Source organism: Poromitra crassiceps, assembly GCF_964638095.1.
Source record: "Poromitra crassiceps genome assembly, chromosome: 3".
Lineage (NCBI taxonomy): Eukaryota > Metazoa > Chordata > Actinopteri > Beryciformes > Melamphaidae > Poromitra > Poromitra crassiceps.
The window spans coordinates 46147822-46173725 of record NC_139625.1 but is presented as its reverse complement, the minus strand read 5'-3'; the positions used below and the strand labels follow the sequence as shown (position 1 = coordinate 46173725).

Here is a 25904-nt window from a genome sequence, read left to right as displayed (position 1 = left end):
GGCGGATACATTGTGTAGAGGTCCACGTGGGGTGTATAGCGACCAGCTAATAACATCGCTCACAGCGCAACAGCCCAGCCAATAGCATCGCTAAGATGTTCTGAGAGTGGATCGCCTCAGCAGAGCGGACTAAAACAAGGAAATAGAGCTCCTACCCAGAGCATTTTGCGAGCTGTTTGGAGCTCATACCTCGATGGTTTGGAGGTATGTGTGTGTTTATTTGTGCCGTTATAACATAACCGCTATGAACCTATCCAAAACAAACTGGCGCTCTCTGTCCCATATGTATACAAGCTCACTCGACCACATAAACACACTGCCACAGTATTGTATGGGTCAGAATTTATGTTTTTGAGGAGAAAATTTTCTATAAGGAGATAAGATGTTTTTTTTTATGAAATAGTTGTTACGTTCCCAAGTTTGACCAGGGGAGAAAGGATGTGACATATAAAAACAAACCAGGGGACAAAGGAGACAGGGAGGAGATTTCACAATAATCAGCTTTTATTACCAAAATAAGTTTAAATGAAAAGGTACAAGGAACACCAACTGAGGACTGCTTCCTACAATGAAGGAAGAGTGATTAACAACACAAAAGATTAAGTTTAGAAGGATCGAACCAACACACTCTCAAAGAGAGTCAAGGGCAGTCCACTCTCAGGCCAAAGTACACTCTAGAAGAGTCCAGGGTTGACCGAACACCGGTCCACAATACCAAAATGGTATTCACCACACACACAGCACCATGCTGTCAAAGGCCTACTAGCCCCCACTGTGTTTCTCCAGGGTTTTAAGCTGCAGCCCCTGATTGGTGATTGGTGAGTACACCTGTGCTCTCCTGCACAGGTGCCACAGGAGGGGGGGAGGGCCTGGAGAGGATTTGTGAGCAGAGGCAAACATTAATACAGGCCACAAACACACACCACCCCCGTAACAGTTACATATTATACCTTTAAAAAGTTGAGAGGCTCCCGCGTAAATTGGGAGCGTTGGCAGGTATGAAACATAAAGCTACAGTAATGTGTGTGTGTGTGTGTGTGTGTGTGTGTGTGTGTGTGTGTGTGTGTGTGTGTGTGTGTGTGTGTGTGCGTGTGCGTGCGTGTGCGTGTGCGTGCGTGTGCGTGTGCGTGTGCGTGCGTGTGTGTGTTCTCACAGTGGAGTCGACTAGCCCCAGCCTCCTGGCTCCTGACAACACTCTGGAGCGGTCGTTCTTCGTGCGGATGAAGTCGACGCTCACCAAGAGAGGCGTGCACATCAAGTCCTCAGGATTCAAGGTGAGACGGCTAGTACTGTCTATATATATATATATATATATATATATATATATATATATATATATATATATATTTATATATATATATATACATGTGAGTGTTTCTGGCACTGTTGGAATGTGTATTTTGGGCGACTGAACGGAGAATCTAAATATGTCTGGTCACATGACACTGCTAACCCTCCCACTCAGGTGGAGAGATGGGATCTGATCTGGTGTTAGGGTTGCCACCTTTCATGCAGAAAAATAAGGGACGCCCCCCGCACCAGGGGCCGCGCTCCTCGGGGCCACGACCACCATGGGCCTGGGGGCAGGGTGGCGAACCACTGGTAGTAAATATCTTAAACATTGTTTCAAGAAAGCATTTAGATTCATACTTAAAGTTTAAAGTGCTCAATTAACAATGAAATTAGCTAAATAGATAACTTTTCAGTTATAAACTCTTAAATAAATGGGTATATGAGAACATACTATTTGCTTTCTCTGAACACAGTTTTTAACCATCTTTCTGTTTATTGAAGAATGCAATTTTCCAGATTGGTTGATGGTTGAGCATATCAGAGTTGTTTATTTTCTTCTCATGTGCACTATAGATAGATAGATAAGTTTTATTTCTGTGTCATGCACCATATTCATGGTGCCCAACCCGTCTGGGCTTACAAGACACAAATCATTAAAGTTCAACAATACAAACAAATGAACAAACAAGCTACAAAAAGCTCAAACATAAACAAGACAAAACAGAGTTGTATATTCAGATGAACAACTTCTCAATTCTGAGTTTCCAAGCACTCCCAATAAACCTGGCCAAACTGAAAACTTCATCTCTGAATAGCCATTCCAACTTAGCGTCATCTCCTGACCAAAATAGTTCAGGTTTCTTATTTTGCATTAACTGAAATAGAGGCAATCTATACTACACTATATTGATTCATGGAGCCTTTGTATTCCTTTTCACTAACACTGTCAAGTGTTTGATTCTTCATATTCACGTCTGTATTTCTGCCACTTGGAAAGAATTTTTGCTGGAAATATAGTAGGAGCAGCCATTTTCCCACTGGCATTCTGTGAAGACCCGCCCCATCTCTGATTGGCTCACACCGGATCAGAGCCAATCAGAGAGCAGAGTGTCAGTCAGCCTGACCCTGATTGATGCCTAAAACTAACCAATCTAATCCATGAAGGCACCAACCAGATGCCGAGTAGGGTGGGTTTTCATCATGCGGATGGGATGAAAATACAGGACAAACCGTGTGCCATATTGGTTCAAAACGGGACGCATGATTTAACTGTCAGATACGGGACGATTTTAATGGACGGGTGGCAACCCTATCGTGTGTGTGTGTGTGTGTGTGTGTGTGTGTGTGTGTGTGTGTGTGTGTGTGTGTGTGTGTGTGTGCGCGCGTGTGCGTGCGCGTGTGCGCGCGCGCGCGCGTGCTAGCACAGTAGAAACCTTTGCACACAGTCAGTCATTCTGTTTGGAGAAGGCAGAATCCATGATGTGATGCTGGCTTATGTTCTTATTATCTGTCAGGGAATGAACTGATCCACATGGAAATCTGTAAGCCCACTGTGACTAAACACACCGCACGGGCTGCTGTGTACGTGTGTGCACGTGTACCTGCGCGTGTGTTCGTGTGCGCGTTCGTGCGTGTGTTTGAGTCAGAGAAAAAGTGAAAAAGTTTCAGTTAGTTTCAGTTAAGCTAAAGTTTGACTAGGCAAAAACCGCCATGGCCATTTTCAAAGTGGCACTTTATGCTAATTCCATGCTGTTTTTGGTAAACCATGCAGTTTTTGCATGCAGTATAAATATGTTGTTTTCACTGATTCTATTTGAATATTTCTGCATACTTGGGTCCTTAAACATTCATGTATTCATGTGTGATGATGTTAATCCCCATAGTAGTAATTTGAACTCAATTAAATCAGCTCTACAAAGGGTTAAAGGGGCCATATTATGATTTTCTTTTTTTTGTGTCATACAGTATATGCTGTTACAATCTTGGATGGTCACATTAAATGTGGCCTAAGCTTAAAATAAATAGGTGAAAGTGTTTGAAAGTTACCCCCATTAGAAAAAATCATGAGAATAGACTCTCTCCATGGGTTTGAGCGAGAGCCATGGGTCTAACTCACGTAGACAGTCCTTGTTGCCATGGTGATGCGCAGCCCCGGCCCCCGCCAGCCCCTTCTCCTCCCTTCCCCGTTCTAACTCTGTTCCAGTACAGACTGCCAAGTCACGTTTACGAGACAACAAAAGTAGTTTCCTCTAATTATATAATAAGCAGACAGGGAAAGGGGAAGAAGCTCCGCTCACCTCAGCTTCTTCTTCTGGCCTCATGACATCTGTAAATAATAATCATTTTAGTTTTGTCATTGAGAATAAAGTTGCAACAGAGTTTCAGTGCTATCTGCTGTCACCCTTGAAGAGATTAAAGTGTATTAGATAGGGATAAACACAGACCACAAACACACACACACACACACACACACGCACACACACCTACACACACACACAGAATCCTCTTTAATCCGCCTCTCGATCTGTGAGCGGAGAAGCGGTCACAGAGCTTAGCAGCCTGATGCTACACCTATAGGACACACACACACACACACACACACACACACACACACACACACACACACACACAGTGCTTTTAGATGTTTTATTACACATATACCTTTTTTTACATCAAAGGTCCCACTAGTACACATGTTTTTGTTACCCAGGAAAGCAACAGGGGGTAGCAGCAGCAGCATCGCCTTTTAAACTTTTATATCGCACTCTCAACCAGTGTTTTTCCACCGCTGCCGGCTGTCTCTTCCCCCTCCCTTTTCCCTTCTTCTCTCACGGCTGTCCAGATGCAGCTGTCCACCAGCCAAAACTAAATGGAAACTTCCGGGTAAAATTTTCAAACTAATGTGATTTAAACAAGTAAATAGCCTCACTGATGCACGTTGGAGGAGTAAAAGGTGTTTCAACAAACGAAGCAGCAAATATTGTATCAAAATACAGATTACATAATAGTGGAGCTGTAAAGCATTACTCAAAATGTGAACGTTACCAACGAGGCCTTTATTTTGAAAGAGCTAAAGCGGACGACCTACTTACATTATGGCTGACTTGACATAGTCTATGCGCCTGGGGCTGGCTGGGCTTTGTGGGGTGCACTGCACTCGTGCATGATGAGAGACACTTTTTCTCTGTCGCCATATTCCATCAATGTAAAATTAACTGTTAGGAAAGTCGAATTTCAGCCTGTGGGATCACTGAATCTCTATTGACTCACGCTGGAAAAGGGGCGGCAACTCAGGAGGACGAGAAGCAAGGTAGGAAAATCACGCGTTGGACCACCGCCAAGATTTACATCGCCGTGATGTGCAGAGCCGTCGCGTAAAGATGTGATCCATGGGGGTCCATGGGGGTCCCTTGACCCCACTTTGACAACAAGTGTCTTACTGTAGGTCTTCTGGTTTCACAGGTTACCAGTGTCTTCACTCTATGAAATGAGCACACTACAGCCTCTGGAGGACAGTCATGTCGTGTCCAAATATTGCTGGAGACAATTTGAGCTAATCAGAAAAGTGTTGAGTGAAAAGTGGAAAGTACTCAAGTAGTTTTTTTTGAGTGAGGATCTGTACTTTTGAAGTATTTTTAGAATGTTATACTTTTACTCTTTCTTGAGTCATTTAAATTATAGATATTCTACTTTAAATGGACATGAGTAAATGAGTAAATTCAGATTTTTGTTTTGCACACCGCACTATGAAAACAGCACAGTAGCATTGGGACTGCTCGCTAACAGGTCCAGAATCACTCCCACATTTAGGGCGTCCAAACTGGGGGCTCGTTAGTGCAGTGGCCAATTGACCTATCGCTAAGTCCCGCCCCGAACGCAGACTAGCAAATCACAGCGCGTGCAGCTCCACCATACACTCGGACAACCTGAGCCTAGAGCCCCGTTCCAATACCCATACTTGTACTCAGGGGTGAAAGTGGTTTGAATTTCTTGCAGGAACTATAGGCTACTACCCCAACCTTCATCGTTTCATATTGTTCTCCTCCCACCCCCATGCATCCCTGAACACACACATCCAATTTTTTATGCCTGTATGGTGTCGAAATTAGAAACACTTGACACTCGGCTTCTTCTCTCTGGCCCTCAACTGTTTGAATTAAATTAGATTAACATTTACAACTAAATTCATCAACAGTCAAACAGTCTGTCTTTGAATTGTCAGAACAGTGGGCAGATAAATTAATGAACAGATTATTAGTAAAATAAAATATCTCAAAATGTATCCTACAATGTGTAGGATACATACAAAATGTTGTACTGTATGCACACAGACTGTGTTCTGAGTAAGCCATTGTCTATAGTTTGCTAGTAAGCTAACTTCATGTCCATTCTCTGGTCTAAATTAGCATCATCACCTGTATTTGCATCTGAGGGTGGGTTTTCATTTTGCAGAGGCTCTGCCTCTTCCCTCTGGCCCTCAATTTGCTCTTTTCTTCTAACTTTCGCCACTTTATCTGCTTCTTTCTCTCTCTCCTTCCTCTTAAACATTTGAGTTAGTGTTCGTTGCATTTCTGCTCCTTTGTTCTGAAAACAATGGCGAAACATGTTGGGCTCGTTTATTATCCACCCTTGCCCGCTGCCCTGTGCAAATTGCATTAATAAAGTAGGTGCATTTGGTCGCAAAATGTCCGGGAACAATAAATCAAACGCACCTTTATACAACAGTTAGTTCCGGCCGAGTAATTTGATTGGACAAGAGTTGCCTACCGCCGTACATTTCATGTTAACACAACAGCGCTGGCACTTCACTCAGTTCACTGTGTGTGTATCACTCCATCACTTCACTGCGCCTCCTCCTGCTAGCTGCTGTTAGCTACTCGCCCCACAATTGCCACAAAGTAAACCCATGCCTTGCGGCACATCGCTGCGTGCCTGCCTCTCAGTGGTTGGAAATATTACCGTTTCTGCTTGCTTGCTTGCTTGCTTGCTTGGGAACTACACTCGCGCAATCCTGGTGGAACTGTTTTTGTTTGCGGAGCGGAGGCAAGCCGCAAGCGAGACTAGACTTGACACAGCCCAGTGCAGGCAGCAGCAGCGGCATTCAGGAGCTGCATGCTGGAAGCGCAAATCAGCCTACACACACAGCACGGATTAAAAACCACTGACAGCCAGGTCTAAAACAGGAACAATTTAGAAGCAATTTATGAGAGAGACTGTTGTTTATTAGTAATGACATAACGTCAGCCATGCATTTCCTTGTTGGAAATTATGGATCGACTGCACTCTGCAACAATCGGATTTTGATTGACAAGGCAGCTGGATGTCTTCCCCCAACGGCGTTCAGGCACCGAAAGTCTTACCGGAACTGCGCACCGGACGGTTCCGGCCCACTTTCACCAGTGCTTGTACTTCTTTCTTGTAGTATGTACTGCCGCTGCCCTCACAAAGTATGGATTGTAGTGTGCAGCATGCATGCAAAATGCATACTATTGGGACACACTACATCTGTCGTCACGTGAGCTTCCTGAACTCCGACCTCTTGCTCACTTCCGCCGACGTCCGCAGCGCCACATTTGAGTTTTTTTATTTTTTTATTCAATAAACAAAGTCTGGCAGTAACAAACAGTACATTATACAAAAAATTCAGACTAAACATTTACAAAATTGGAACAGACAATCAAATAAACAAAATAAAATAAATAAAGCAAAAACATTAAGTCAGAGATCTAAACAGGAATCAAGATATGCATGTTTTGGTACACACCATGCTTGTTTGGTTTTAACATATTTCAAGGCTTTCTTAAAGTTAATTATCTCATTCATGAACACGCAGCTCAGTCAGTGCGACGTAACTCCAGTAGGTGGCGGTAATGCACAAAAAGTTGTTTGCCAACCGCCATAAAACATTAGAAGAAGAAGAAGAAGACATAACTTCCTCAAAGAGCATGGAAGGAAAGAGACGACACTCCGGCCATTTTTGGAAACAGAATGCGCCTCGCAGTGGTCAGCTGCGGTAGCGCGGGCCCCTATAATCAGCCTCTCTAAACAGTAACTCAACGGGAGAACACTCTAAATTTCGTGGATTCACATCTTTTCTGGGCGTACTGTAAATCTTGATTGAAGTGGTGTAGTGCAGGGATGTAAAACAACAACCATATTGTGGAAACTAAGCAAAATTTTTCGTTTTTTTCTTTTAGTTTTTTCAAGATAAATAGTAAATGCAAAGGACCCGAGGTTAAAACCACGGCAACGCACTTCTGACGGAGTGGACGACAGCCGCATTAGCTATTTATCTTGCAAAAACTAAACAAAGAAAACGAAAAATTTTGCTTAGTTTCCACAATATGGTTGTTGTTTTACATCCCTGCACTACACCACTTCAATCAAGATTTGCAGTACGCCCAGAAAAGATGTGAATCCACGAAATTTAGAGTGTTCTCCCGTTGAGTTACTGTTTAGAGAGGCTGATTATAGGGGCCCGCGCTACCGCAGCTGACCACTGCGAGCCTGTGCGAGGTTCTTTTGGCGCTGTCACGCTTCCAAAAATAAAAAATGGCGGAGGCTGCTGGGCGCTGATGTTGCATTGGGGCAATATGGAGCTGTCATTTCTTTCCATAAAAGTTCTTTGACTTCCTGCTGCGCAAAGGATTGTGGGGAAGTTTGGCTGAAGCAGCATGCATCGATGCATACTCCGAAATAGGAGCTGATGTAGTACAACATCCTGGTACTCTTGGCATACTGCATCTGACATACTATGTATTGGGACATACTAAATCTTTTTTTGCCTACTAAATAGTATGGAAGTATGGGTATTGGAACGGGGCCTAGGGCTCCAGAGAAGCATAGAGAAGCAGAAGAAATCGGGATTCTCCTCTGGTTTTATGGTGTTTCATACAGTTATAAATTGAAAAAAGTGGTAAAACGATGTGCATGGGGTAAATGCTACGAGGTATCCTGGGAGGACAGGCAATGGATAATAGTAAACATAGATCCACTCACATCCACAATGCTACTGTTTTGGACGTTAAATCTGCAATCATGTTGACATCGAGATGAGTCTTCTCCCTCATTTGCCTTCCATGATCTACACTATTTAAAGTTTCTTGATTATTCAGAGGTACATGAAATAGATTACCACTCTTCAATTCGGCATATAGGCTATATAATCCACGGAGAGGTTACTCCTCGTTGCACGGCTCGCAAGACGATGGCGGCTCTAGACACTTTAATTGGCAGCTCGCGGCTGATATAAATACTACAATTACTGTCAAAACCATTCCCTCACTGCGTTGTCAAACAAACTGCGTGGTTGCCAGGTTTGTAGCCCTTTGGAGCACCAAATGGGGGTTGAAACTCACCATATACCGGTATCTGGCAACACTGCAAACAAGCCAATGCCTCGTGGAGGAGGGTCAGTGGCAGGGACGCAGAAACAGAGCGCTTCAGGTGTGAATGACAGGGCGTATTGTTGCAGCGTTAACGAGAAATGCGCAAGCTGCAACAATCAAGTCACCAGCGTCCCAGCGTCGGAGTTTTAACGATAAGCAAAGCAGCTGTCTGGAGGTTTGGAGCTGCATCCCAGAGAGAGACAGACTGAACATCCGAATGTTTTCATATATATATTTTTTCGGTGTAAGTCGGTTTAAGTCGGTGTGAATCTTTTCATCACTTTTATAATTTTTTATATCATTATATATATATATATATATAAATATTTAAAGTCGGTCTGAATGTTTTTATGATTTTTACAATTGTTTCTAACATTTTTATCATTGGTTCTAAATTTTTTATCATTGGTTTTATCATTTAATAAACAAACTAAATCAAGCGCTTACTGTGTGGTTTTGCGGTAAAAGTGGCTCTCTTGACTTTGACCGGCTAGTATGGCTCTCATGGAGAAAGTAGTGAGGATCGGTAACTGTCTGCCTTTCCGAAACCCTGCCACTCCGAACGTTAACTTCCATTATTCGGACTGGCGGTCCTTCACCTTTTTTTCATAGGTCCCACCATTACGAAAATTCCTGCCTTCATTATTCGAAATGTCGGCCCTTCCTCTTTTTTCTAAAGGATCTGCCATTCCGAAGTTTGGATATTGTGGAATATGGCACAAAAGTGCAGACATTTCAGTCGCACACTGCGTCTCAGCAGCGCAGCAGTAGCCTATTAGAACTGGGCTTTTACTGATGCTTTCTGAAGGCTATTTACTTGATTAGACTTCTATTTTCCTTAGGATATTATTTTTTTCGTTATTGTTTAATTGTTTTCAGTTAATCAGGCAAGCTTATCCTATTGGAATTTATAATTATTTCGTATGACATTTTACACAGCTGCAGGGCGCATGGAGGGACAACAGAATTTTAGGCTATGTTCCCGCGGGCGTGTCAGCATGTGTGTGCGCTGCTCTCTAAGCAGGGTGTGTGCGTTGTGCACCCGCCTATACAGAGACACATAGCCTATTACTAGCTTGCACATTGTGGAGGTAGAGGGAGCACCAACAACATCTTTGAACAACACGTCTTTATTTTAATTTTGTTGGGCTCCACAATCATTTCGAGGATTCGAGGCAACAGGCAACCCATTTAGCAGCATCTGAGAGAGGTGCCTGTCTGAACGAGGTTCAGCTGCCTGAACGTGAACTGGAAGTCAAATCAAGTTCGGAGTGGCGGACCTTATGAAAATCGGAGTGGCGGGATTTCTGAGTGGCAATATTTCTGAGTGCCGATATTTCTGAGTGGCGGAACGTCGGAGTGGCAGCACGTCGGAATGGCGGCATGTAACCGTGAGGATCACTGCTCTAAGTGAATGTCAATTCTGGATGTGAGTCGCCTGTTATCCCCACCCGCTGTCTTCCTCCGTTAAAACGTTTGATTAAAGATTCGCTACAGCCGTTTCCAGGCATGCACGTATCGCATTCCTTTTTATCGATAGCTTTAAATGTTGTACATCGCCCTCCATGGCATAGTGAAGTACTTTCTGATGGCTTCTAGATGATATCAGGCCTCAAAAAGTTGTGAAGAGCGTCTTGTGATATAACTTTGACAGTGACGCCTGCCATCAGCGTGCCCTGTGTTTGTCCGAGTGAGCACGGGGGGCTGGGGCTTAGCGATAGGTCAATTAAATTAAATCGTCCTCAAGACTGGCCAATTGAATTATACAAGACGTAGACGATCAAATTGTAATGATCCCCATCGCCACGCTCTTCTCAGTTTCATTTGACACTGCTAATCATAGCCATAGCAAAATTGATGTATGTGATTGTGATACTGCTGCTGCTAGCAGCTCTAGCTCGTTTGACAAAGGAGAAAATCGCCAAATTGAGCATCCCTGGCTGCATCTGAACGAGCTGTTCAGTATGAAAGACAAGGCAGACAAAGACAGGGACAGCTTAGCTAACACTGTAACATGTGCTGGATGTGTGAAATGTTAATTATTAGGGTAAATAATAAAAATCCAAAATTATTTTTTTAAAGGGCCCATATTTTGCTAATGTCGTGTTTGGAATACATTGGGAGAAGGAGATGAACCACAGGAAACAATGGAGAACATGAAGTCTATTTGAAGGCCTTTTATTTGCAGAATGTGATATTTGTCATGGCTCTGTATGCCATGGAGAGGTCTCTTGAGTGTGTCCTCTGAGTGCATCCTCTGACCTTTAACCCTGCGTTTCTCTGTATATCTAGCCTTCCTACACTCAGGGAAACTCCCACTCTCAATGCTCTATCATCCAATCAGCTCCCTTCTTAGATGTGTGTGTGTTCAGTTTCATGTGTCACTTGTCAATCAAACCCCCATCTGACAGCTGCCTCTCTCATCTTTGAAAGGAATGCCCAACTGCTTCCCCCTTCCTGCTTTCCTGTCCCAACCAAATGGCCTTATCTCTCTTTACGACGGCCTGAGGGGTCATTTCCCTGTCTTCCCCCTCAATATCACACCAGAATGCGTGCATGTGACTGTGTTTGAGTGCATGTGAGTGTGTGCGTTCCCCTGTTTCTTGTACAAGTCAGCCTGTTCTTTGTGTGTTACCAAATGTTTTATGACATTCTTCCTCAACCCCTCACACTCAGGACCCATGTGAACCCAAACGCCTCCTGTTTCCCTGCCAGCTGCTATCTGCAATACCCCCAACTAAGCCCCCACTAACCTCTTATCAATATAATGAACCGCATTCATAAATGCACTCATAATTTAATGATTAATAGGTGAGCCAGACACCACACTAATATAATGTATTATTATTTTATTGTTGGCCTCCACTAGAGTAGCTTATTGCATCATTCATAGTTCAAAAAACTCATTGTTTATCTTGTACTGGCTCTCACGGCCCCCTTCAGTTCACCCTCTGTCTGAAACGCTCTGTTTTAGTCTTCTTCTGCGTTTTGCTGTGGCAGGGAATTTTAGTCTTCTTCTGCGTTTTGCTGCGGCAGTGAATAAACCCGCTCGTCATTTCCAGTCTTCCTCCTTCCTACACGTTATAGCCAGACGCAAAGCTACAATAGCCTATCTGTCTGTCTATCTGTTTGTCTGTCTATCTATCTGTCTACCTATCTATTCAATTCAATTCAATTCAAAACTTTATTCGGGACACAACTCAGGGGGGTCCATAGTAGAACAGACATCATACAGAATATATAAATAAAGATATAGAGAGAGAGATTATAAGAAAAACACAGGTATTACAGATATTGCACCAAGGTCATTTCACATACAGGCTACAGCGCCAGTGGTTCCACAGTCTGGATGAGAACCTGACAGAGCTCATAACAGGATTCGTTAGTATCTATCTATCTATCTACTCTATCTATCTATCTATCTATCTATCTATCTATCTATCTATCTATCTATCTAGATAGATAGATAGATAGATAGTCATGCATAACAGAAACAGACAGGCGATCTTTGCTTTGCCTACTAAATTTGGTAGTTGTAAAACAATTATATCAACGATGAAAAACGTGAATTGGACGGAACAAGCAAGCTATCAATTGATATATCAACATATAATATGTTAATATCCCCCTAGCTGTCAACAGCTCCGCTAGGCCCGGGCTGCGCAGGGACATTTCCTTTGGCGGGTGGCCAAGCAGGGCATCATTTATCGCGGCCGCCGTAACGTTACGCCCCGGGGTCCACCCGCTATGCCGACATTAGGTTTAGGTGTGGGGCGTGGGAGAGGTAGGTTTGTCTGCAGATTAGGTTTAGGGTTAGGGTCTGGAGGAGGTTAGGTTTAGGCGTGGGGGCTGGGAGAGCTTAGCTCCACCCGGCCCACCGACACGCTGCACGCCGCCTCGCTCAGCTGGTTCTGCTTGCGGGCTGTCGGCACATCATTCAAGCCGCAACAACAGCTAACGTAGCATTAGCTAGTTAGCTAACTTTCCAAATGCTTGTGACTATAGCTGGGCCTATCCTAGCAAAGGCTACATGGACCAAACAAAAATGAGGACTTGGAGAAGTCAGCAAGTTGGACTAACGTTACAAGTTCTGAAAATGTGTGCCTTCGTCATTCCAGCTATTAACACGTTCACTGCCATTGACGAGATATCTCGTCTTAAAAAATCCAACGGTTGACTGCCAATGACGAGATATCTCGTCTTAAAAAAAAAAAAAAAAATTGACGGTGGGACGTGGATCAACGCCCCGCACGTCTCCTATAAAAATATTGGAGCCACCGAACGTGTACAACCCATTCCACCGACCCACTAAGTGGCGACAGTGCTCTCCAGACTAGAAAAAGCCGAGCCAAAACTGCAGGGGAACGCGCGAGGAAACCATTCTCTCATACTGTAAAATGGATTGGCGAAAACGCTTTCGCTTTCGCGCATTATCGCGCTGGGAGCTGGCGGTGGGGGATTGCAAATTTGCATAATAGATTATGCGTGCAACACACTTTGAAACACCCGCAGAAAGCCCACAATCGCACGCAGCTTCATTGCAGCTGAGCTCACAACCGAAACGACTCATGCAGACTCGCCCAAAGAGCAGCCGCCAGCAGCCAGGCAGCACAGACAGGCAGAGCCTCGCTTGTGACAAACGCTGCAAAGCCACCAGAGACACACCCACGGAGGGAGGAGTTTGAAGGAGAGGGGGGTTTCCTGCTGCTATGGAGGAAATTACTGTTCAAAACTATTGTTTAGATGTCTGACGTCTTACGCCAAAAATAAATGGTTAAAGTGACTGTTCTATCGAATTTCACAAAAAGCCATTTATCTCAGAATAAATTTTCAGATGCTGAAACCATGCTGTATTCTACTGCTAATGCCTACATAACTACTAACTCTACAAACTAACTCTTTTAGACAGAGAAAGCACACATTCTATTAGTTCTTTTGAGATCATTTGTGTTCACAAAATCTTAGCAGAAAAGAATCCTCGGCTCTTGAAAGATGAGCCAGAATCCTCAAAAAAAACCTTGGCAGAACCTACCTACAGTATTGAAAAAACGGCTGGCAGTGAATGTGTTAACACGATATCGGTTGTTCATTATGTCTATGAAAGGCAGCTGTGCTGCTAGGCTATCATATAGCAAGTGCTAACGTTACTTAGCCGGTAAGTAACGTTAGCGCTTCCTAGCAGCACATTGGTACAACCGATGCTGGAATGAGACACATATTTTCAGAACTTACCACTTAAGTCCTACATCCTGGCTCACTTCCAAGTCGTCTCCTTGTTTTTGCGGTCTGGAATCCGTTATTCCATGAGACTACTGTTGTGTTAGTTAGGCAAGTCCCAGACAGCCAGGTTGGAGAGAGGGGTTAGGTTGGCAAGGCAACAAGGAAACTCACTGACTTTAAACGACTGGACAGTGGACACTGCTTACAGCTACAGCTTTTAACCAGGACTTCTATTAGGAACTACTAGATACTCAGATAAACACAAATAAAATGAAAGGCAGATACGGCTGAGACGAGTGGAAACTAGCAGGGTTACTGTCGGCAGTGTCTGGAGCAATGTCAGAATAGGGAAGGGAGGGGCGGACGGGTGAAGGCTAGGGCGCGCGCGTGCCACCGACCGGGGCTATGCTTGGCATCACCAGGGTAACAAGCAAGTCCTAGCTGACGTCACCTAGGACTATGGCTCTCGCACAAATCCCGTACCATCATGTCTACGAGACTTCATGGGGGGGAGGGGGGGTTCATGGCGGTAACATTCAAACACTTTCACCTATTTATTTGAAGCTTAGCCCATGTTTAATATGACCATCCAAGATTGTAACAACATGTATATGATACAAAATTAAGAAATGCATAATATGGCCCCTTTAAGTAACGCAAACTTTTACTTGAGTACTTTTAAATAGGCTACTTTTTTTACTCTTACTTGAGTAATTTCCTGGACTAGTAATTTTACTCTTACTTGAGTTAATTTTCACTACAGTAACAATACTTGTACTTGAGTAGTATTTGTCAGTACTCTTTCCACCTCTGGATATATCCCTACTGAGCGAACAAAGTGACTGGCGCCAAGTGTCTCCTACATTCCTCTATTTGGTTTGAATGGATGGCTGAAAAAAGGTGAGCCTTGATCAGTTAATTGATCAATTGTGGATGAATGAGTGAGTGAGGGATTCCACAGGTTCACCGCCCCGCCCCCAACTGAACTGAAATCTTTTTGATTTAACTCAATTAGGATCGATGATTCCTACAGTCTGCTGACTGTTGGATAGGTGTTTGAGTGTGTGAGTGCGCGCGCGTGGTTGGATGGATGGGTGCGCGTGCGTTTTGCAAGCATTCATGTGAAATGTGGGATGATTATGTAGGTATTTGTCTGTGTGCATATGTGCACACGCATGCGTGCATGTAGCGTGTTCCACCTGGCAGACACAGATCACATGCAAATCACCGTGGAGACAGAGACACCCATAAATATTCACACACACACGCATGCATGCATATATTACACACACACACACACATGCTTGCATACATTACTCACACACCTCTCCCGTCTCGTGCGCACGGACACGCGCGCGTGTGCGCGCACACACACACACACACACACACACACACACACACGCACACATGCACACACACACACACCAGAAGTTATGTTCTTCCATAGAAAAGCGAGGGATGATTTGACGTCTGTGTTGTGGATAGAGAGAAAGAAAGACAGAGAGAGGGAGAGAGATATATCGGAGTTGTTGTAGCGTAGAGGAAACATGATATTCTCAAACTCTCTCTCTCCTTTTCTTTATTCATCCTGATGTCTCTCTCTTTTTTCGTTTTCTTGCCCTGAGCGTTCCTCTAGCTTTTTTCTCTTTTTCTTTAACTTTGTGATGCTCTCTCTTCTCTCTCTCCCTGTCTCTCTCTCCTCCCTCTCTCTCTCTCTTCTCCCTCTCTCTCTTCTCTCCCTCCCGCTCCCTCTCTCTCCCTCCCCCCCCCCCCCTCTCTCCCGCTCTCTCCCTGCAGGATGGCCGCGGTCGTTTTTTTATGGAGATGATTTGCATATTTTGTATGTTTTTAATAAGTTTCACTGTTTATTTATTCAAGGGGGAACCTTCTTTAAATTCATTGAAGCGTGTGTGTGTGTGTGTGTGTGTGTGTGTGTGTGTGTGTGTGAGAGAGAGAGAGAGAGAGAGAGAGAGAGAGAGAGAGAGAGAGAGAGAGAGAGAGAGAGAGAGAGTGAGTGAGTGAGTGAGTGAGTGAGTGAGTGAGTGAGTGAGTGAGTGTGTGTGTGTGTGTGTGTGCATTCAGGCATATGTGTCCCTGTTTGCATATGTGAGAATCATGTGTTTCTGTTGTGATTTGTTTTGACAGTCAGCCAGAAATCTTGTCATTGGCTGTTTCCCCTGTCAATCATCCAAAGCAATCTATCTCTCTTTACAGATTTTCTGATTATTTTTGTTCTCCGTCTCTCTGTCTCTCCCCCTTCTGTTTGTTTTGCAGTACTGATTTGATTGAGTTAATGAAATGGGCAGAGGAAAATAGAAAGAAAGAGAGGGGAAATGGCATTAAAGTTGCATTCAGCGATGTTTTTGTGTTCAAATAAGTGTTAAATGGCTCTATATTCTGACAGCAATCACTGAAATAGTGTTTGGTCAGTGACTTGAAAGCCCCAACCCCCCACTGTCCTCTATCTCTCTCCTGTAGTCCTGCAGGCAGGGCGGACGTATCTCCGCAACTGTAACTCGTAGAGACTCACGGAGGATGGCGGCATTGGAGTCGGGGTGAAAAAATACATATAGTCCTATAGAGGCATCGTGATTGGACCTTTCTCAGAAAATGTAAACTTTTCTCTGATTGGATACAAATTGGCGGCGAACTCAAACTATCCAATCAGAGAAAAGTTGACATTTTCTTGGAAATAGAAGGTCAGATCACGATGCATATAAAGGAGTATATGTATTTTCCACCCCGAATCCAACGCCGCCATCCTTGATGACGGTTGCAGAGATACGTCCGCACTACCTGCAGGAGTACTGGAGAGAGATAGAGGACAGCTGGGGATGGGGGGTTTCAAGTCACTGACCAAACACTCTATTTCAGTGATTGCTGTCAGAATATAGACCTATTTAACACTTATTTGAACACAAAAACATCGCTGAATGCAGCTTTAACACACTGGCTACCCATTGTCCCAAATCTTTCAATATGGGTAGTCCAATAGACTACTATACAACTCCCACAATGTGCAGGGTAGTCCATTAGACTTCTATAGAACTCCCACAATATGCAGGGTAGTTCAATAGACTTCTATAGAACTCCCACAATGTGCAGGGTAGTCCAATAGACTTCCGTAGAACTCCCACAATGTGCAGGGTAATCCAATAGACTTCTATAGAACTCCCTCAACATATAGGGTAGTCCAATAGACTTCTATAGAACTCCCTCAACGTATAAGATAGTCCAGTAGACTTCTATAGAACTCCCTCAACATATAGGGTAGTCCAATAGACTTCTATAGAACTCCCACAACGTGCAGGGTAGATTGATTGATTGATTGATTGATTGATTGATTGATTTTATGGTGGATAATAAAAGACAGCATCCAAGGGATGAAAACACTGCAAGCACTTATTTACATCATGGTCCCTGGTGTTATGGAAACAAGACATACAGCAACACATAACATCATATATACAGCACAGATCAGTCAAAGAGTTGATCACTCACCCAAACAATTATCCATAGCAAAATAATAATACAAATACATAAAAACACAATCTTAAAATCAGCCCGGGCTGCAAGCTATTTGCTACACTACACTAAGTTACTCAGCAGCCATTTGTTTAGTTGGTTTTTGAACCCATTCAAGGACTGGGCAGATTTTATTACATTTGAAATTTTCTTCCATCCCCCCCCCCCCCCTAGAGGAATGTACTTCTTCCTGCATTACATTTCAGATTAGGTAGTTTCAGATTAGCTAGACTAGCCCTCGTATTCAAGATATGTGAGTTCCGAACATACAGAAAATAATTCAAAAAATACTTAGGACACAAACCCTGTAAAATCTTGTAGACCATGGTCAGTTTTAACTGTTGAATGTTACCTTCCACACGGAGCCAATTCAGCTCTTTGAAGTGGACTGGGCTGATGTGTGTTCTTGGACTCAATTTAAGGACGATCCTCATCAGTTTATTCTGCGCTGTCTGCAGCCTATCTTTAGTTTTTTTTGTTAAGCCACTATACCAGGATAAGCAGGTGTACTCATAAGGGCACTGAATCAAAGAAGTAGCTAGTGTCCTCATAGTTTGCTTATTAAGATATCCTTGCTAGATACTTTGTTTTTGCATGGACCTCATCGATAACAGAGAGGGCCATGGTCTCATTGGTCATACATTGATCTAATTCACACCCAAGATAAATGACAGACTTCCCTTCTTGTACCATACCATTACATTCAACAGAAAAACTGCTAACATCCCTTAATTTATGCCTTGATCCAAACACAACACATTCAGATTTTCCTAAATACAAGGACAATTTGTTGTCACACAGCCAACTGCTCACCTTCTGGAGTTCTTTACCCAGAGATGTTTTCACTGTATCTAAGCAGTCTCCAGTTACCAGCAGAGCAGAATCATCCGCATACAGAAATAAAAGACATGTACAAGCAGCCTCCATGTCGTTTATGTACAACAAGAATGATAAAGGGCCGATTATGCTTCCCTGGGGAACACCACAGGTAAGCTCCTTGGGCTCTGATAGTGTGCCCCCTACTGACACCACTTGGACCCTACCCGTGAGATATGACCGTATTAACATCAAGGCCTCCTTGCTAAAACCCATTGCCTTTCATTTACACAACAGAATCTGATGGGTTACTGTGGTCAATGCTTTTAGTATGATAGACATCTATAGAAGCCCCACAACATGCAGAGTAGTCCAATAGACTTCTAACTCCCACAACATCTGAAATCGATGGCATGGGAGTGTGACAATGAAATCAAAAGTGGCCAGTAAGGGCATTGTGGTCGGGGGTGTGGAAGGGTGTTTATACGTTTCCCTTCAATGCCGACGACCGGGATTCGATCCCAGCATGTTCAACGTACGTTTCAACCGTCAGCCACATAGAAAAAGAAACTGTAACGCTTTAGAATACAGGCCGCAAATAAGCATGTAGTTATAGTATAACTACGGGGTACAAGGAGTGAATTTAGACTTTAACTAGAGGGTAACAAGATCTGTACTTATAGTATAGCTGCGGGGTACAAGGAGTGTAGTTATAGTATAACTACGGGGTACAAGGAGTGTAGTTATAGTATAACTACGGGGTACAAGGAGTGAATTTAAACTTTAACTAGAGGGTAACAAGATCTGTAGTTATAGTATAACTACGGGGTACAAGGAGTATAGTTATACTATAACTACAGATCTTGTTACCCTCTAGTTAGTTTAAATTCACTCCTTGTACCCCGTAGTTATACTATAACTACACTCCTTGTACCCCGTAGTTATACTATAAGTACAGTGTGGTACCCCGTAGTTATACTATAAGTACAGATCTTGTTCCCCTGTAGTTAGTCTAAATTCACTCCTTGTACCCCGTACAGGGCCGATTTTACACTTCATGGGCCCCTGGGCTATTCATCTCTGCAGGGCCCCCCCCTCAAGCGGAAGGGGGGGCTTCGGTGGCGCCCAACAGGCACCGCAGAAAAAAAAATTTAGTGTTTCTTTTTTAGCCTTTTTTAGCCGTATTTAAAGGAATATCTCATTTTAAATCAACATTAGGATTATACTGTTGTGATGTCATTATTCAGTATCTTCTCCTTTTCTCACTAACTTTCATGTCACCACCTGCTCTCCTGTCAGCATTCTAACTTACAAACACAAACTGTAGGTTTAGCCATCATGTTCTTTCATAAACAGCCTGATTGGAAAGAAAGCATTGCCACTGAGATGTCACAACAAGCACTTTTATTATTATTATTTAGTATTTATTATTGCTGTTATTATTACAGTGCACACACACATTCTCACAATTATTGCACAAATCAATCAAGCAGTATTCAAGTCTGTTCGTACCTGAAATGTCTTCTTCCTGACTTTTGCCGTGGCAAAGCGTTTGACTAGAGTGGTGAAGTCCAATGTTCTAACAATGTCACTTTCCAATGACATCAATGTCAAGTGGGTGAGCCTTTCTTGTCCCATTGTAGACCGTATCCTGTTCTTGACAAGCCCAAGTTTTGAAAAGGAGCGCTCTCCAGAGGCATTTGTTACAGGGAGAGTTAAGTAAATCCTGAAGGCAATATCCACATTTGGAAAAACTGATGACAGGTTCCTCTTCCTTATTATTTGAAGCAAGTGCCGCACACTTTTATTGTCTTTGTTTTTGATGAATTCTTTGAATTGCACTATTTCATCTACAAATTAGGGAGCCCTCTCACAGGGTTCCATGTCGTTGTTCCGACCTCTCGCTGTTCCGACCTCCCCTCTCCCAGCCCCCATGCCTAAACCTAACCTCCCCCAGACCCTAACCCAAAACCTAACCTCTCCCACCCCCACGCCTAAACCTAACCTCCCCCAGACCCTAACCCAAAACCTAACCTCTCCCACCCCCCACGCCTAAACCTAAGGTCGGCATTGCGAGTGGTCGGCATAGCGGGTGGACACCCTCTCACAGTGGATGTTATTACTCTGCAAAAAAAATTGAATGGCGTCAGTAAAAAAAACATTTTTTGCGAAGACCCTGGACAGGGGGCCCAAAAAAAAAACATCAAGGGTCCCCAAAAATTTTTTTTTTTTTTTTTTTTTTTTTTTGGGGCCCTTGATGTCCCGGGCCCCGGGCTTCAGCCCGGGTAAGCCCGTTGGTTAAATCGGCCCTGACCCCGTAGTTACACTATAAGTACAGTGTGGTACCCCATAATTAGCCTATAAGTACATAATTGGTCCCCTGCTTTAGAATACAGCCCGCGACCCCGTAGTTACCCTGTAAGTACACTGTGGTACCCCGTAATTAACCTATAAGTACAGAATTGGTCCCCTGCTTCAGAATACAGCCCGCGACCCTGTAGTTACCCTGTAAGTACAGTGTGGTACCCCGTAGTTATACTATAAGTACATATCTTGTTACCCTCTAGTTACAGTCTACATTCACTCCTTGCACCCCGTAGTTATACTATAACTATTCAAAATACATACTTCGGCATGCGCTGGGACGCGTCATCAGTGATGTTAGCTGGGGTCGTAAGGTGTTTCGGGTCTCTCAACATCATACACCCTCGCCCAGTAGACCCAGCCGAGGCCGATTAAGACCCCGACCCGCGTCCCGGAAGCAGCTGCTACGGATCAGCCTTCCTACTCTGTCTGCAACGTTGCCCACGGAAGGGCTGATCACACCCAATCCGCTGCAATAGAGCTAGTGCTACACCGCAGTATTGAAAGACCCTTCGGTGCATGGAGGCTCAGGCCCTGTGGTTTTCCCGGCCGCGCTCCTCCTACGTCTCACCAGACCCTCCCTGGTAAAGAAGGCAATCCTACCATGCTATCATGGCGTACCATGGGCAGAGAGGATGCCTCAAGAGGGCCTGTGCGCTGCACGTCATTCGCCTGCGACGAGCACCTCGCTCTAGCCTGAAGGACCCCAGGCCGCGCCGATGTTTACACAGATTTTCGGGAGGCTAATCCGTAGCGTTTGTGGATTTCTCCCTCACGAGAGAGCCAGGCTGGGTGCTAAACCCATCCCGTACCGGGTGCCGTCTCTCCGACCGTCAACTGTCTCTCCAGGTCGTCACCAAACTATACTTGGTTGTCACCTAGTCTATTCCTAAGTGTCACTGGCCAGGGGAGCCAGAATAATACAATTCAAAATACATACTTTGGCATGCGCTGGGACGCGTCATCAGTGATGTTAGCTGGGGTCGTAAGGTGTTTCGGGTCTCTCAACATCATACACCCTCGCCCAGTAGACCCAGCCGAGGCCGATTAAGACCCCGACCCGCGTCCCGGAAGCAGCCGCTACGGATCAGCTTTCCTACTCTGTCTGCAACGTTGCCCGCGGAAGGGCTGATCACACCCAATCCGCTGCAATAGAGCTAGTGCTACACCGCAGTATTGAAAGACCCTTTGGTGCATGGACGCTCAGGCCCTGTGGTTTTCCCAGCCGCGCTCCTCCTACGTCTCACCAGACCCTCCCTGGTAAAGAAGGCAATCCTACCATGCTATCATGGCGTACCATGGGCAGAGAGGATGCCTCAAGAGGGCCTGTGCTCTTCACGTCATTCGCCTGCGACGAGCACCTCGCTCTAGCCTGAAGGACCCCAGGCCGCGCCGATGTTTACACAGATTTTCGGGAGGCTAAACCGTAGCGTTTGTGGATTTCTCCCTCACGAGAGAGCCAGCTAAACCCATCCCGTACCGGGTGCCGTCTCTCCGACCGTCAACTGTCTCTCCAGCTCGTCACCAAACTATACTTGGTTGTCACCTAGTCTATTCCTAAGTGTCACTGGCCAGGGGAGCCAGAATAATACAATTCAAAATACATACTTCGGCATGCGCTGGGACGCGTCATCAGTGATGTTAGCTGGGGTCGTAAGGTGTTTTGGGTCTCTCAACATCATACACCCTCGCCCAGTAGACCCAGCCGAGGCCGATTAAGACCCCGACCTGCGTCCCGGAAGCAGCCGCTACGGATCAGCCTTCCTACTCTGTCTGCAATGTTGCCCGCGGAAGGGCTGATCACACCCACTCCGCTGCAATAGAGCTAGTGCTACACCGCAGTATTGAAAGACCCTTCGGTGCATGGAGGCTCAGGCCCTGTGGTTTTCCCGGCCGCGCTCCTCCTACGTCTCACCAGACCCTCCCTGGTAAAGAAAGCAATCCTACCATGCTATCATGGCGTACCATGGGCAGAGAGGATGCCTCAAGAGGGCCTGTGCGCTGCACGTCATTCGCCTGCGACGAGCACCTCGCTCTAGCCTGAAGGACCCCAGGCCGCGCCGATGTTTACACAGATTTTCGGGAGGCTAATCCGTAGCGTTTGTGGATTTCTCCCTCACGAGAGAGCCAGGCTGGGGTGCTAAACCCATCCCGTACCGGGTGCCGTCTCTCCGACCGTCAACTGTCTCTCCAGCTCGTCACCAAACTATACTTGGTTGTCACCTAGTCTATTCCTAAGTGTCACTGGCCAGGGGAGCCAGAATAATACAATACAATACTACAGTGTGGTACCCCGTAGTTATACTATAACTACAGATCTTGTTACCCTCTAGTTACAGTTTAAATTCACTCCTTGTACCCCGTAGTTATACTATAACTACACTCCTTGTACCCCGTAGTTATACTATAACTACACTCCTTGTACCCCGTAGTTATACTATAACTACATGCTTATTTGCGGGCTGTATTCTAAAGTGTTACCAAAGAAACACCAACATTGTTTTATTTGCCTAACCAAAAGTTACAGTCTCGTGGTGCCGAAAAAAGATGGCGTCGTTGGTCACTCGCCAACAACCCCCCCCCCCACACACACACACACACACAAACTCACTACCTCCTCCTAAACTCAACTGAACCCCCCCCCCCCATAAAACTCATAACTGGGACTGTATATTCATGTAAATTCCCTGCACATTTAATGCCTATTTAACTTAGCCTGCAAATTTAATGTACATTCAATGTAAACTCTTATTTAACCCCGACTGTAAATTAATGTAAATCCACTGCCTATTTAACGTCTATTTAACTCAGTCTGTAAATCTCATGTAAATTCAACGTAAATTCATATTTATTATCCACAGAACACTTCACCATTCATGTACATATTGTATATATTTACTCGATTTGATTGCACTTGCAACTTTGTGATTGTCTTTAGTTCTCTTCCTACTTCTTATCTCTGTATATTGATGTGACCGCTATGCTGCCTACAGACACTAAGACAAATTCCTCGTATGTAACTTGCATACTGTGGCAATAAAAGTGATTCTGATTCTGATATGGTTTCCACGGACTGAAGAGTACTGTGAAACAGTTTAGACTCATTGTTGACCCTCTCTCCCTCTCTCCTTCTCCCCCTCTCTGTCCATCTCTCTCTCCCTCCACCCTCTCTCTCCCCCTCTCTCTGCCCTTTTCTCTCCCCCCCCCCTCCCCTCTCCCTCTCTCTGTCAGGTGATCCATGTAACGGGGCGTCTGAGGATCCGGATGGCTCTGACTCACAGCCGCTCGGTGCCGAATCAGATCATGGGGATGGTGGTGGTGGCTCATGCCCTGCCCCCGCCCACCATCAATGAGGTCCGCATCGACTGCCAGATGTTTGTCACGCGTGTCAACATGGACCTCAACATCATCTACTGTGAGAACAGGTACCGTCCTCATCATCGTCTACTGTGAGAAGAGGTACCGTCCTCATCATCGTCTACTGTGAGACTATTGGCGCGTGCGGGTGTGTGTTTGTGTGTGTGTGTGTTGCTCACTAAATGTGATTCCATCAGTGATGTCACAATGCCTCCTTGTGTGTGTGTGTGTGTGTCTGTGTGTGTGTGTGCCTCATTATATCTGTGCGCCCCCCTATGACATCACTGATCAGTCATGTCACAATGCCTCCTTGTGTGTGTGTGTGTGTGTGTGTGTGTGTGTTTGTGCGTGCGCCCTTATGACATCACTTTTGACATCATCACTGATGACATCATCACGCATCATACACGCAGTTTATTTGAAGACTATTTGTTATGGGTTCTGTCCCGTCTGTTTGCTGTTGTTGTTTTGTTTTTTGTTTTTTTGCTTGGGTGTGTACACCTAATTGTTAACGGCACTGAACAGATGTCTGAAAATGAAACAATAAAAAAAAAAAATATAGACATCATCACTGATGACATCACAGCATTAGCTAATTAGCCTAATTAGAAAATCTGGCTCCGTCAGGTCACCGGTGCCCTTTACACACCCTGAAGGTTTAAGCCCGATCGCATGTAAAACGGCACAAACAAAGTCCACATACACAATTGTATATATAGATAGATTAGAAAAATGTATGTAACATGATTAGGCTACATAATACATTTCAAAATAAAAGTCCCTTAGAAATTTGGATGTATTCTAAGGAATACAACCTAGCCTTTGTCTATCAATGTGAAATCTTTGGAATCAGATGACGTGAAACATACAGCAGTTTTTAGAACTATAACACCAACCATTTTACAGGCAGAAAAAGTCACTGGAGGGGGGCTTTAGCACACGGTACCTCTTTTTCCTCATTTTTCAACATGCATGGTAGTCCAATATACTTCTATAGAACTCCCACAACGTGCAGTGTAGTCCAATAGACTTCAATAGAAGTTCCATAACATGCAGGGTAGTCCAATAGACTTCAATTCAATCATGAGAGGCCAGTTGGTAGGATTTGACAAACTTTATTTAGCAATCGGCATGCATGGCAAATACTTTGGCGCATGACTCCATTGGCCAGTGGCGCTGCTCTTGAGGCAAGAGGAGGGCACCTGCATAGGCTAGGAGATCCTCCCGCCCGTGGGGGATCAGGAGTCAAGACTCGTTGGTGGCGGACTGGGGAGGTGGGTGGGGCAAAACAACGCTTCGGAGGACGGCTTCAAGGGAGATGGACTGCCGTGAAGCTAGCTGCTGCTATGATCGGCCAGAGAGAGAGAGGTGACGTAGAACCCTTGCTATATATATGAGGATTAACTGACGTCATAGCAGACGTCATACTAGGACTTTGACTGACCACGTCATGCTAGAACTTGACTGACGTCAGGGGATGATCGGATTATGCATGAGTGGCCTTCTGCTTGAAATATGGTCTGGAGACCTCACTTCAATCATGAGAGGCCAGTTGGTAGGATTTGACAAACTTTATTTAGCAATCGGCATGCATGGCAAATACTTTGGCGCATGACTCCATTGGCCAGTGGCGCTGCTCTTGAGGCAAGAGGAGGGCACCTGCATAGGCTAGGAGATCCCCCAAAAGGAAGATCTGATTACCGGAGGTTAATTGATATCTGCAGGCGCCAGTAGTTGATTGTACTTTTCTGGCCTTCGACCTTTTAGCGACTTACAGCTATTTGCGGCTGGCGCTCCCAACTCGGTCGGGCCTTCGATCTTGATACATTAATGTTTAACTTGGCGCTTCCCGGCTTGGCCTACTTGGCTGCCTTGGCACCTCGCGATAGCGCTTCCCAGCTTGGCCTACCTGGCCGCCTTGGCGCCTCGCGATTGTACTTT

The 25904-nt window shown here is 44.8% G+C and overlaps 1 protein-coding gene across 1 annotated transcript in view; it reads left to right on the top strand.

The window, feature by feature from the left end:
* npas3 (neuronal PAS domain protein 3) overlaps positions 1-25904 on the top strand; it is a gene marked incomplete at both ends in the record, with an annotated part of 1009388 nt that overhangs the window by 928593 nt on the left and 54891 nt on the right. Inside the window, 2 exons of the mRNA XM_083634138.1 lie at positions 1156-1274; positions 23838-24031. Coding sequence (XP_083490264.1) covers positions 1156-1274; positions 23838-24031 — 313 coding nt within the window. The remainder of the gene's footprint in view (positions 1-1155; positions 1275-23837; positions 24032-25904) is intronic.